The 13,193-nt window shown below is 47.9% G+C and overlaps 4 protein-coding genes across 4 annotated transcripts; 2 read left to right on the forward strand and 2 right to left on the reverse strand.

The window, feature by feature from the left end:
- Positions 1 to 3: 3 nt before the first annotated feature.
- DEU56DRAFT_750092 (uncharacterized protein) lies at positions 4 to 2,474 on the forward strand (the record flags this gene model as incomplete). Its single annotated transcript, XM_041349506.1, has 8 exons — positions 4 to 175; positions 225 to 453; positions 504 to 636; positions 685 to 860; positions 910 to 1,006; positions 1,067 to 1,555; positions 1,617 to 1,752; positions 1,813 to 2,474. Coding segments are annotated over 8 exons (2,094 nt in total), but the record flags the coding sequence as incomplete, so codon positions are not given.
- A 1,156-nt stretch (positions 2,475 to 3,630) lies between these two features.
- On the reverse strand, positions 3,631 to 5,578 carry DEU56DRAFT_762534 (uncharacterized protein; the record flags this gene model as incomplete). Its single annotated transcript, XM_041350716.1, has 14 exons — positions 3,631 to 3,642; positions 3,683 to 3,756; positions 3,936 to 3,981; positions 4,033 to 4,280; positions 4,332 to 4,352; positions 4,407 to 4,445; positions 4,508 to 4,618; positions 4,650 to 4,738; positions 4,795 to 4,819; positions 4,869 to 5,118; positions 5,170 to 5,245; positions 5,295 to 5,348; positions 5,410 to 5,507; positions 5,576 to 5,578. 14 exons carry the CDS (start codon positions 5,576 to 5,578, stop codon positions 3,631 to 3,633), a joined length of 1,146 nt encoding a protein of 381 aa, XP_041200590.1.
- A 462-nt stretch (positions 5,579 to 6,040) lies between these two features.
- Positions 6,041 to 10,258, reverse strand: DEU56DRAFT_762535 (uncharacterized protein; the record flags this gene model as incomplete). The annotated part of the gene is made up of 19 exons (XM_041350717.1): positions 6,041 to 6,100; positions 6,153 to 6,230; positions 6,432 to 6,651; positions 6,706 to 6,814; positions 6,905 to 7,272; positions 7,344 to 7,424; positions 7,522 to 7,594; positions 7,906 to 8,037; positions 8,135 to 8,184; positions 8,247 to 8,303; positions 8,337 to 8,375; positions 8,469 to 8,506; positions 8,640 to 8,705; positions 8,799 to 8,856; positions 9,094 to 9,232; positions 9,287 to 9,524; positions 9,574 to 9,848; positions 9,912 to 10,121; positions 10,219 to 10,258. The coding sequence occupies 19 exons, from the start codon at positions 10,256 to 10,258 to the stop codon at positions 6,041 to 6,043; spliced, it is 2,331 nt and encodes a 776-aa protein (XP_041200591.1).
- Positions 10,259 to 11,413: 1,155 nt separating this feature from the next.
- Positions 11,414 to 13,178, forward strand: DEU56DRAFT_762536 (uncharacterized protein; the record flags this gene model as incomplete). The annotated part of the gene is made up of 8 exons (XM_041350718.1): positions 11,414 to 11,536; positions 11,663 to 11,745; positions 11,823 to 11,881; positions 11,967 to 12,188; positions 12,419 to 12,506; positions 12,556 to 12,571; positions 12,628 to 12,682; positions 12,769 to 13,178. 8 exons carry the CDS (start codon positions 11,414 to 11,416, stop codon positions 13,176 to 13,178), a joined length of 1,056 nt encoding a protein of 351 aa, XP_041200592.1.
- Between the last annotated feature and the right edge of the window lie 15 nt (positions 13,179 to 13,193).

Consider the following 13,193-nt stretch of genomic DNA (forward strand, 5'->3'; position numbering starts at 1 on the left):
CTCGGCTCAACTTTCGTGCCGGTTATACTCGGATCTGATAAGACCACAGTTTCGGTGGCGACTGGCGCGAACGACTACTACCCCTTATATGTATCGATTGGCAATGTTCGCAACAACGTCCGGCGTGCACATCGTGACGCCGTTGCCATTGTTGGTTTCCTTGCTATGCCCAAAAGTAAGTCTCATATGCCTTCCGTTGTTCTGCACTAATTACAGTCGAGCAGCTACGAAGGAGCACGCTGCCGATGCAATATATCGGAAATATCGCCGACAATTGTTCCACTCATCCATCGCCAAGATCCTGGAGAACTTGAGACCTAGCATGACCAAACCAGAGGTGGTTTGCTTTGGCGATGGCCACTATCGGCGTGTGATTTACGGGCTTGGTCCGTATATCGCAGATTACGAAGAGCAGGTCCTTCTAGCATGTATAGTGCGCGGCTGGTGCCCCAGGTGTGTTTTTATCCTCTGCCTCAGTTCTAACTACTAATGTAGTACTACAGGTGTATGTCCAACCGCAAAAATTTAGATGAGAAGTCGTTGTGTCGGTGTCGTGACCACACAGAGGCGCTGATCGAGGAGGTTGCAACATCCCTCGCTCTGTGGGATGAGTACGGGATTGTTGGCGACCTTGTTGTAAGTCTCATATGCGTCTCTAATGCAGCCGAGATTCACCCTTTCTAGCCGTTTACCAACGACTTCCCTCGCGCCGATATACATGAGTTGATTGCACCGGATCTCCTGCATCAACTCATAAAAGGAACCTTCAAGGACCATTTGGTCGAGTGGGTTGGGAAGTATTTGGTACACGTACATGGTAAGAAAGAGGCAGAGAAAATTCAAGATGATATAGACCGAAGGTAGGTCAATTTGTCCTGATTAAATATTTCAAAGCTCACATCATAATAGAATTTCTGCAGTCGCCTCCTTCGCGGGCCTTCGATGTTTTCCAGAAGGTCGAGGATTCAAACAATGGACAGGTGATGATTCAAAAGCGCTTATGAAGGTAAGTTTTTTTTTTGCACACTATCACAATGTTGCTACCATTAGACTAACAACTATCTAGGTTTATTTACCCGCCATTGAAGGCCACGTCCCAACTGATGTGGTGCGCACGTTTCGTGCATTCCTTGAATTCTGCTACCTCGTACGGCGTAGTATCATCACAGAGTCCACATTAGGCCAAATCCAGGACGCTCTCGACCGATTCCATCATTACAGGGCTATTTTTGAGTCCACCGGCGTCGTTTCCACGTTCTCCCTCCCCCGACAACACTCGTGCACCCATTACATCCTCCTTATCCGACTTTATGGTGCGCCGAATGGCCTTTGCTCGTCAATCACTGAGACAAAGCACATCAAGGCAGTCAAGGAACCATGGAGACGATCGAGTTGCTACAAAGCACTCGGTCAAATGCTGGTGACAAACCAGCGCTTAGACAAACTTGCAGCAGCGCGCGTGGATTTCAAGAGCCGTGGAATGTTGAACGGCACCTGTCTGTCTGCAATGCTTCAAAGATTAAGTAAGTTTTATTGCTCTCTACATTGTTGCCGTGTGCTAAATATCTGCGCTAGAGCATTTGCGCTTGAATAAGGATCCTGCTGCCACCAACGAGTCCAACCACGCCAACGACAATCTTTTGGTGCTGCCCTCCAACCCCGACGTTACAATACTCGGCGATAACGAAGAGGGTGAAATCGACGACAGCCCAACGCTGGTACAAGCCCACGTTCAGTTGGCAAAAACGATTCGTAAGTTAGCTAATATTTTCAATTGAATAGTTTTCTAATATAATCCTTCCCATTGTGCAGAACGCAAACGTGCACGCACTATCGCTAATCTATCAACAGAACTCGGTATCCCCCATCTCTACACCCTCCTCCGCCGATTCTTATTCGAGCAAGCGAACCCAGACGACCAGCGTGCTCCCTCTGACATCCCGCTTGCAAGATGTCCTCAATTCGATGGAAAAATTCAAGTGTTCAACTCTGCATCGTCAATGTTTTATGCACCCAGCGACCGCAGCGGGATTGGCGGCATGCGCCGGGAACACATCCGCGCCTGCCCCGTTTGGAGAAACGAAGCACCCCGGTATGACTGCGTGTTCGTTAACATGGATGTAGATGTTGAAGGGATGGGGGGCATGGAGGTAGCCCGTATAATGTGTTTTTTTTCATACACATTCGAAGGTATTTTGTACCCATGCGCTGTGGTACGCTGGTTCGACAAAGCCAGTGACGGGCCCGACGAAGACACAGGGATGTGGATCGTTAAGCCTTCTTTCGATACAGATAATTCGCCGTTCGTTGGAATCATCCACATCGACTCGATCTATCGCGCCGCGCACCTTGTTCCAATCTATGGAACACAGTTCATCTCACGCGACCTCAAGCACTATGATTCATATGACGCTTTTCAAGTGTTCTACGTGAACAAATTCGCAGACCATCACGCATTTGAGATTGCGTCTTAGGAACCCGGTGAGCACAACTAGACCATGTTGCCTACTATCACTCACAAGCAAGCGATCGAAGAGTTCGACGAGCGTAATGCCCCGCACCTACTACCGAGCGATCGAGGAATTTGGCGAGCGCAATTCCCCCCCTCTACCTCTCCATGAACCTCTCCCCTCACTTTCAACAACACCCACAGCAGCAGCAGCAGCCTCCTCTGAATCACGTCTCGCTCATGCCCACCAACCCAATGAATTTACTCACCATCACTCACAAACGAGCGATCGAAGAGTTCGACGAGCGTAATGCCCCGCACCTACCGAGCGATCGAGGAATTTGGCGAGCGCAATTCCCCCCCTCTACCTCTCCATGAACCCCTCCCCTCACTTTCAACAACACCCACAGCAGCAGCAGCAGCCTCCTCTGAATCACGTCTCGCTCATGCCTGCCACATCAGGGAATCGGCGAGGAAAAGCTTTTTATAGATATAAATGGCAAACTTAGATCACATGTCCGCTGGATTATATCTATTTACAGAGAGATACATAATCACAACATAATGGCATGGAAGGACAAGAAGATACAGGACAAAACCAATTTTGATGAAGATGCATATGTCTTATGGCTGTCTACAATGCTAACCAGGCGCACATCGAGGATTGTAAAATGTATGTAATATTGGCACCCGATGGTCGTTATTCATAGTGGTGATGAAGATGCATAAGTCTTATGGCTGTTTGCAATGCCAACCAGGCGCACATCGGCGATTGTAAAATGTATGTAATATTGGCACACAATGGTCGTTATTCATAGTGGTGATGTATCCAAGACAATGTCATTATCAAATAGGGGGTGTGTATAAACATGATTGGATTACTAGCAGGACGGGGAAAGACTGCATTCGTTGGCTACCCCCTCGGAACTAGAATAAGAAGGGCAGCTCGTGCCGGATGTATGAGTCCTACATATGCGATACCTTATAGAAAACCCTCCAAAATAATTGCTAGTTACTGAGGCCGTGCCCTAGACAAGCCGGGACCGTAACTTGCAATCACCAATACAAGCAAGAAGCCTATCACCACGCCGAGCGTCGTAAAGCATGCAACCACCAAGGGTGTGGAAGGCTGGAAGTCAGCAATGACACCTGCGAGAAATCCAAGGATCGAGCTTATTACACTAGTAGAAATTCTATGAGTGACAGAGGCAATCATAATCAAAGTTGACTGACCTTAATACACAGAAGCACGTCGGTATACTTGTAATGACGACCAACATCATCGTCTTCTTTTGTAGGTAATATACCTGTTCAGTAAGCAAGGTCAGGCACAGGCTGCGGCAATATAGTATGAATCAAACCGCGACGTCAATGGATCTCATTCTCTCGCCAAAGTGCTGCACCATTGTAGCGGCGAAAATGCAGCCAACGCCCAAAAGTAAGGAGCAGGAGCAAAGCGTCCGTGAGGTTACTGTTGTGCCTAGACCTGGAATGGCAAAGATGGCGACGTCCATGGCCACGGAGACGCCTGCCTGTCAGAACCGATGAGTTACGAAGATTTGTGATGTTGACACAGCACTTACCAAGGTGATCTGACTCTTAGCTTGGCTGCTGAAATCGTCGATAAAGGTCCTGACGTCCACCCCATTCACAATACCATCAACGGAAGTGTTCCTGATGCGGTCGATTGTGATCGGCATACACAGTATAGTAGCCGCAGTATTGCCCATGAAGTAGAGAGCTTTACATGTCCTACGTTTCTCTACCACTGCATGGCCTCGAATTAGGCGGGCTTCGGGCTGGTTGTGGCGGTTCAGATACTGGTAGTGGCCTATATTGCGTGTTGACACAATGACATTCGATTTGTGAAGGAGAGACCTACGTAGCATGTACAGTATTCTACCTGTGAGTCGGCAGATTAGTATACAAATTGTCCGGTTTTGCTGGGCTCACATACAACAAAGCACGACACCAGTATCCTCAATGATTTCGTTTTCTGCAAGGGCTTCTGTTCCTCGGTCATCACGATGTTATGGCGGACAAGACTTGGGCACATACCGACACTAGCAAGTTGCGCGTCAACCTGTCTCATTTGGTCTAGAGTCCAGAAAATCGTAGCTGCAGTAGATTGGGCCAAAGTTGTAGCTTCTATTGTACGTTCATGTGATTCTGATTGTCGTTGCAGTAATATAGGGCTTACCTCCAAGGTAACAAAGAATTTCTCTGCGTGTGCGTCTAACTTGGGAGCTCGTCATGCGGAACGTGTGCGGAAAAAATTCAACGTGTCTCCTGTGAAGCAGTGAAACATAAAAATAAGTGAAACGATATTCGTCGACCAAACTCACCAATACTGAGCTTCTAGTTCGAGCCCTGTATAACACGATCGAGAAAAAGATCAAGTAATTGCATGGCAACGCACTCTTATGCCTCCACTCGCTTGCCTTGATACATTCTCGGAGAAGAAGGTAGCCGTCCAGATCATCGAGCCAGGTGATGATGCGCAGGTTGTGGACCACATAGTAGTATTGGTATACGTCTTCTCCTCTGTAGCTCATTTGGTGAACAACCAATACCCAATCGTCTTCTTTCGCCGCGGCTCTTGATACATCGATAAATTCTTCGAGCCTTTGTCGATCCATGTGGCGTATATTTAGTGACGTATATGTGTTCTAAATTTCAGGTAAGTAAATACATCGCTTATACAAACGGCCAGTGCTCACCTTTTTATTGTGATAGTAATAAGTCCCCCCCAAGGGGTGTACCAACTCCTCCCAAACACTCCCATACAATCCGGGCCTGTTAAAAACGGTCAATGATATCATTAATGGGAGCGAATGTCACTTACGGAGGGTCATCGATTCGCCTCATAGGGATCGAGTAATCTTCACGTCCATTCGTTCTATATAACGAAAATGACGTTTGACTCAGATTTTATGTATCAGTACTAGATCCGTACTCACAACATTACCGGTTCAGCGTACCGAGGCAGTTGCGTCGGCCAGATTCCAAAACTACGGTCCAGCAGCTCCGCTACGCGCTGTTGAGAGCCTTGAGTTGCCTAGAACAAGACAACATCCTGAGACTTGAGGACTGTACAGTGTCAGAAGGTGCGATATCGGAACGTACCATGGCTTCCAACTTGCAAACAATAATAATCGCTTGTTGAGAGTACTACTAGTACGTGAGAACCACAAACGCATATATGGTAACCTGTTGTTGTTATTTCCTTTTTGGAGCCGCATCCTTGATTATCGATTATCTGATCATCTGATGCATCTGAAAGCAACGTCCCTCCAAGTCATTTGGTGGGTTGGTTGAAGTTTCCTTGTCGCGTTTTGTTTCTTTTATTTATATTGTTCGTCAAGCACACCTCGTATGATGAAAACAAGTTGTTGCAGCTAAATTAAATACCGAAAATATGCAGTGATCTATAAAGCGCTCAAACTTTCATGCTCCTGGAACACCATATTTTGAAATGTCGCCTTCCAATCTCATATATCCCCGCGCCCTATCGTCAAAATTGTGGCCCTGTGTCCAGACGAAGGTGCGAATAGTCTAGTAGCGACGCGGCGCACGCAGTCAGGAGTCACCTTATTTATCATAGGTCGTAGTCATTTCGGTCACAGGAGTCTTTCGACTGTGGACAGGCAACTAAATTATCACGTGAGTATGCGGGCATGTTTATGATAAAAGTTTGTCGTACCTTCCGGCAAAGATCCTTCACCTTCACCTCCACCGCCCGACTCTCGAGAGCCATCACCAGGCTCGATTTGAGCTGATTCTTGACACGCTCAAGTTCAACTTTGGAGATAGATTAGTACATAAGCAGGCTAAACTGATTGGTTAGGTGGGGTAGCATTTGTGCAGGAGTGTTGCCTCTTTGGCCGGGAGCATTGGGGACGAAACGCCTAAGAGCGAGGAATCCGTGTAAATGAGATGGAAGGAAGCAGTGGCCCGCCTATGTCTGATGAATATTGCGCACCAGAAGAAATATTAGCAGACGGTCTCGTATGCTGAGTGTCCGTGTCAGTCTGGAATCCACCTTGTGGTCCGGCAGATGGCCTTGCATGCGGAGCGTCCGTGTTAGTTTGGAATCCATCCTGTGGTCTTCCTGGTTATTTGCAGCTGTGATCTTCAGCGCCTCGATAGCGGCAGCTGTGCCTATATCATCATTCGCCATCGGTTTATCGTCATGACCAGAACTATAAGAAGCGCCATTTGATTCAGCCCAGCCGCCTTCATTAGAAAGAACTTACCCATAAGCCTGAGCATGAGCAGAGAAATGAGACTTGTACACCTCTTCGTCGAACTCGCTCGGTGGCTGAGGCTGGTAGCGTGGTAGGTTAAAGGATTCACCATGAGCAGCTGCGTGATCGGGAGTGTATGAATGTGACTGCTGATTGACCTTCTTCGCCATTAATCAGGAAGAAGCGATACTTGGCAGTCTATGCATACCTGGCGGAGGCCGATTGTAATAATCACTTGCAGCGCCGTGACCCGACCCTCCTTGAGGAGAAGGGTCGTGTCCATATGAAGGTCTAGCTTGAGGGGGAGCCCCAGGAGGTGGTGTAACCTCCCGCTGGCGCATAACTGGATGATGCCCCAGGAGGGCGACCAGCAGGGGATGCGTACACGTTGCCTCCATGACGTGGCTCCAGCGATTCCGGGACAGAAAAGTAGTCGCGAGAAGGCTGAGAATACGCGCCGCTTTCATAGCCAGATGTGCGTTGTTCGTGGGGGATGGTGGTGGTGGGGGTGGTTCCAGGGAATCACAGTCCAGATGGCTCGGACTGTTGCAGGTATGATGGCTGGTAACCAGCGTCCTGAGGTGGTCTAGTGGCATCATCCATCATCAGCTCACACGCAACCGTCATACAGATCAGATAAACCTCACCTCGGTCGATCCCATTCTCCATAGTCCTCAGGGCCGGATACTGACTCAGGATGTGTGTAAAGTCGGGAGTACATTCCCTTACTAGGACCACATGCAAGAAGTTGAATAAAACGATGTGGCGAAGGAAATGATTACTCACCAGCTGAGAAACATTCTACCTCCTCCAAGGAGGACTTACATAGTGGCGAGGGTAAATACATCCTCGTCATCAACACCTACACCCTCAAAAGCTAGGTAGAGCTGAGCGAACTCTGTCGATGCCACCAACGTAGTTGGACTGAGGGTTCAGTGGAGGAAGCGGTGGCTCGGTAGAAAGGGACGTACGGTTACAGATATGTTGATGCAGCACAAGTTAATGACTTGTAGAGCGAGGTGTGATGATGAGGACGACGAGGGGAAGCAAGCGAGGTGGTAGATTTTGAGTGGCTGACGGCTGAAGTGATGAAACTGATGGTGTTAGCGCAGATTTGAGGGATTAGAAATATTTATCAGCCAACTCCACTGGTCGTTTCGCAATGCATCCCAGCACCCAGCATCCCAGAATTCCGAAGTATTTTCCTACCGTATGCAACCTCATGCAAGACCTCTGGCAGAATCATCTCGGGTTTCTGACTAATTTCTCGGATCTCATAACGAGCGGTATCTCTCCGGGCATCAAGTCCATCAGGTAGAAATGCGGAATTCAAGATGATGTCTGATACGAGCGAAAGTGGGAGAGTGGATAGCTTGGTCGAAGTTGGACGATTGATACACGATGGATTCGCGTGACGAAGAGCACATGATTTGGTCACCTAGCTTGTCCATTGTGGTCGCCTTATCCATATCTTCCGTGGAGCAAAAGCTGGTGGTCTGAGCAATAGAGAGCTGTGAACACTGGCATGAATAGTGCCTGAAGCTACGCACCTTAAAGGCCATCCTGTCCGGAAAATGGCTAACACTCGAGTGGATCGGGCTTCATACCTGGATCCCGCGTCTACGTGTAGTTCAACGGACCGAAAATGACCGGGAGTCGATTCCGTAGCAACTCTAATCCTGTGTGAATAAAAAATGAGTGATCTGTGAAGCGCGGGCAATAAGCATCAGATCATATAGATCAGTGTCATCATAGGCACGCGGTCGTTGCACATCTTGATTCTGTTCGAGACGCGTCGAGCAGCGGTGCGCTGGGCACGATGATCAATTTCAAAAGGAACGCAACAGGAGATGAGAAAAATTACACCTAGCTACCCTGAAATGCCTAAAAAGCAATAAGATTAGGTGCACAACAAGTGCACAATCATTGTCGCAGACACGTACATGCAACAAGTCACGAACAAAATCCTTGCGATCAACCAAGTTGATATGAATGAGCGCACGCAAGCTCTGCATATTGGTCTCGAGCAAAGGTTCAAAATTTTGATGATGGCAAGAGTCAAGACTAGTACTTTGTAAGCCACTTTGTCAGCAATTACTAACACCAACAACGGTTACACCTTTTAATGGAGTTCCAGGAACCCATTGCAGATCAAATATTCTGATGGGCATATTCGAGCGTCGGAAGTTCAGATCTCAGACCGTAATCATTGAATTCGAGTCTGATCAATAAAAATTAAAGAAGCTACTCAATGGTATACGTATACAAGGTCGGCAGTACATACAAGCATATATAGATAATATATGCACCTGATTACCAGTACAATTCGAACGGCGGCAGATGTAAGTGAAACAGATTATATTACACTCGACCGTACGCAGCAGCATGGCAACCTACATCGAGGCTGAGACAAACGCAAGGCTATTACCATAAGTCGAGTCAGTACGATCGTTGATTGATCCGGCAAAAGTCCGTTCCTTGCAGATATGCACCTGCTCTGGTAGGACCGACTGGAAATAAGTTGAATGTGGTGAAGCTGTAATGACATGAGCATTTGAAGAGAAAGCGCTCTCAGAGTAGTTGGACGCACACGCATTTTCGATGGCCAGCGCAAAAACTTCTACCTCAGCTTTGGCGCGAAGCATCTTTGCCCGTAAGTAAAGCAGCTCCGACTTGGCATTGCGGTGGTGAGAATAGTAACGTTCAATGTCGAGATATGTTGCCATCAATCCAGCCTCAGTGCTTAGTTCCACTTTGCGTGCCTCATCAAAGGCCTCGTGGACGCAAAGGGTAACCCATGTGCTGCACAGGCGGAACGACGGGTTGCACTTTAAAGATAAGGTAAGAGCAGCCAAGGGAATTAATGACGATACTGACGTTTACGAAGACTGATGTTCGTTGTTCAGGGGCATGAGCAAGCTGACCGGCAGCCAGAGCGTTCGGAGGCAGGTCACTTTCGATCGAGAAAAATTCGTTAGATGGTGTGAGGTCGGTGTGTTGTCTCCTTAACCAACTTTCACATTTCTGTTGCGCAGCTGCCGAATAAGCAGCTGCAGCTGCCGAATGGACCACTATGGGAGGTGTAACAGCGCATCTCGGAGTTGCTGAGATAGAGACATAATCCGCGGTTGGGACCTCGATAGGACGCAATGCTAAAAAAGATGGTGTCAGATCGCTCAAGCACTCATTCGAATACTGAATCAAAAAAATCTCACGAATTATCCATCTCTGCTGGACGTAATCGATGGCCTGACTGCATAGGGATACTTCCAACTGACACCGATCCCTCCTATCTTCCATGAAAATTCGTTCGGCGGTCCTACGCCTTGTGTTGTCGCCAGAAATATTTTTCAACGATTCCTCCCTTTGCGCTTCCGACAAACGCCCCCCAACTATTTGCCATATATCGCTGAGATCGACCCGACCTTTAAGCAAAACGTAAAGCAAGTACAATTCAGTTCGAATCTGTATGAAGAACTTTCAGGCCCAGGATGTGCAAAGTTTTAGAAATTATGAACTGACCATCTCCGATGGTATAAGTCGTATATAGAATTCCAGCCATTTAGGAGCAGTTAATATATTCGAGAGTTCAAACATTCCGAGACGAATAGCCAGGGGCTGAAAGGGGGAAGGCAGGATGGGGTCGACATGGTGAATTGCAGGAAGTATGTACAGCGTGTGGTTTCTGATATTCTCGTCCGAGAATATATTTGTATTGAACTGCTAGCGCTGCGGTGATTGAATATCCCCTGGCCATCAACCCTTCCCTGGCCATCAAAATGACGTAAGGACTTGGAGTCCGATGAAGTATCATCAATGGCCTGAAACGCACTCAAACTTTTCAGAGGTAGCTAAAGATATAGTATCGTCACGGTTTAAAGTATTTCAACTCCATTGCCTAGCAGAAAAATAAATCAATGATATAACAGGATACAGCTTAATTGCGCCCACGAACGTCTGTCTTGAAAATCTGATAACAAAATTTCAAACGATGTGGGTACACGATTTGACTCTGCCTTCATTCTTACGAGGGTTGCGAGGACGAGGAGAGCTGTCTTTCTCTCGCGTCCAAGGTGGCGTGGGGGCCTGGTCAGGACTCGACAGGTGACAGCAAAAGACGTCGCTGCTGGGCGACAGGCTTCGGGGAAAGCCCCTACTGGTAATAGGTGACAACAGACGGCCAAGTGTGAGATGAGGTAGGGACTTAGCGTGATGGTACGGTGGCTGCTACAAACGCTGAACGATATCACATTGGAGTATTCGTCCGTAGTGCTAGTCCGTAGTGTATCCCATAAAAGTTAATTTTAAATTACCCTGGCATGATTAAGGCGTTTGAAGCACGAGCCTGATCATGATAACTCACAGGCCGACGATCCTTCAAATAATCCACTTTGAAAGTGCATGGATGCAGAAATCAAGGATTGGTATCATAAGCTCCGCTATTTTCCGACGCTGATGCGGGTCCATTGCCATGGCCGTAGTTGATTGGTCAGCACTGTTGGTCAGCAAGTACTGTCGTATCATGTTCAAGCTCAAGACTTGTCGATTATCGCTCGTGTCAACTTTGACTCAAGTTGGTATGGATGGTTTATCAAAATACAGTATTCAAGTCAGTCGGCGATTCGCAAACGAGGAGGATTGAGCATCAATTCACAGGTGAATTTTCCAGCGTAAATGATATTAGTGCGATTGGGCTAAGTACAGGTCTTCATCTAACATGATCAGACCTCGCCCTCTTGTGCAGCTCCACCTGCAAGTGATCCCATCCCTAGTTAGCGCTCGGACCAGCCCAAAACCTTACGTCGTGCCAGTGATTCCTACCCCAGACCTAGTGTCATCAGTATAAGCGATAACGAAGCCTTATCCCGACACCTACCGAGGTTTTCGCTTTTGCACTCCTCTTGAACAGACTTGAATATGACGCTTCATGATCGGCCTTGTTCCCACCCGCATACATTGCTTGCAGCGTCTAAAAAGAGTGTGGAACTCATTTGCTGTAATTCCATCGCCAGCAGACTCAAGGTTCTTCATCAATTCTTTTTGTTCCTGGTAAGTCCATTCGAGATGAATCGGGCGCGGTTCTTTGTGCTGTTCTGCAGTATCTCAATAAAATTATGACTCTGCAGCGCAGCAAGTTCATACCTCGACGAGGGTACTGGCAGGTTCCTACAGACGATCGGTGATAGTATGCATCGATTTTAACTAGGTGATAGTTAGTTTTTTATCTTTCAAATATGAAGAACACTGACCTCGATATCCACATCGATCAGATGCGCATCTTGCTTTCCAACAAGTGTTATCGGTGGTCTTATCCCTCCATGAGTACACCGCCGCCTCCGTGTATGCCCCTCTTCCACCCTCCTCGGCACACAGGCAGCACGGATATAGAAAGTCATGTTCTTCACGGTACTTCTTGAAGTTCGACGGTAGCACCTTCTTTCCCTCGTCATCGTTGGGCCTGCATTTGTGGGCCATGTCAACGCTTAAATGTGGTACGTGATTCAAACAGCGTCTCACCAGCACCATTCGATCATTGATCTTGATATTTTGTCATAATGTAGGAGGGCGAAGTCGCAAGTCATGGCCTCTGTAACGAGTTTGGCGAGCCTTCGAGCACTTTCACGATAGTCTGGTGGGGCAGTGATGATAGAAGAAGGTGAAGATGGGACCTCCATTGGTTGGTCTGTTTAGCAAAGACTCGCCTCTTTATTGAATGCCATAGCTGGTTCAGCTTTTTCTGCCGCCGTCAAGTGCGCCAGCCCTGGTCTATGCTGCCAGGATTCTGCCCTGTGGGAATATAGCCATGTTCGGTTAGTCGCGCTGGCCATCTAGTGCCTAGGTCTATTATGAAATACCAAGTTGTTGGATGAAATTGGTGAGCCATTCGATCCGATTTTCACTGCGGGGTTCATGTGTCTCTTGTCTCTATAGCTTCCCATGGATCAGACCGATTCATCTGGGAGACGTTTCAAATGCACTTGCACACGTGAGTTTACTCAGGAAAGTGCCTACACTAGGCATCAACGATCGTGTGCGAAAGGCAAAAAAGTTTATTCTCTGCTTTATCAAAAGCAAAAGACTTCCTAGGAGCTGCAAAACGGTCCCGGCTGGAGGTCAAGAATGCTCCCATTAGCATGGCGCTTTCGAGTACGGAGCTCCGCTGCCCGCAATCCTCGTCCGTGTCTTCCGATCAGGTTCACAAGTCGTTCAGCGAGGAGTCTCCCAGCACTTATCCAGCTCCGTCGGTAGCGCACCCCCCCCAGGATGTGTCATATGGAGGTTCTTCTTTACATGACGATCTGCCCGTCCCAGTACCCAATGCCAATCTTGGCACAGCGTCTATGGAGATAGATGAAGGCTCATCCCTGGCCCAGCGCAGAACCAAACTGTTGGTGTTCGCATGCCGCAGCGCTTTAGACAGTATGAAGATATACTTCCGCAGCCTCCTCCAAGCGCTCCAAGCCATGCTGCTCAACAACTGAAGTCTGTTCCGCCCG

This window comes from Suillus clintonianus (assembly GCF_016758775.1).
Source record: "Suillus clintonianus strain FC179 chromosome Unknown DEU56scaffold_249, whole genome shotgun sequence".
NCBI classification, from domain to species: domain Eukaryota; kingdom Fungi; phylum Basidiomycota; class Agaricomycetes; order Boletales; family Suillaceae; genus Suillus; species Suillus clintonianus.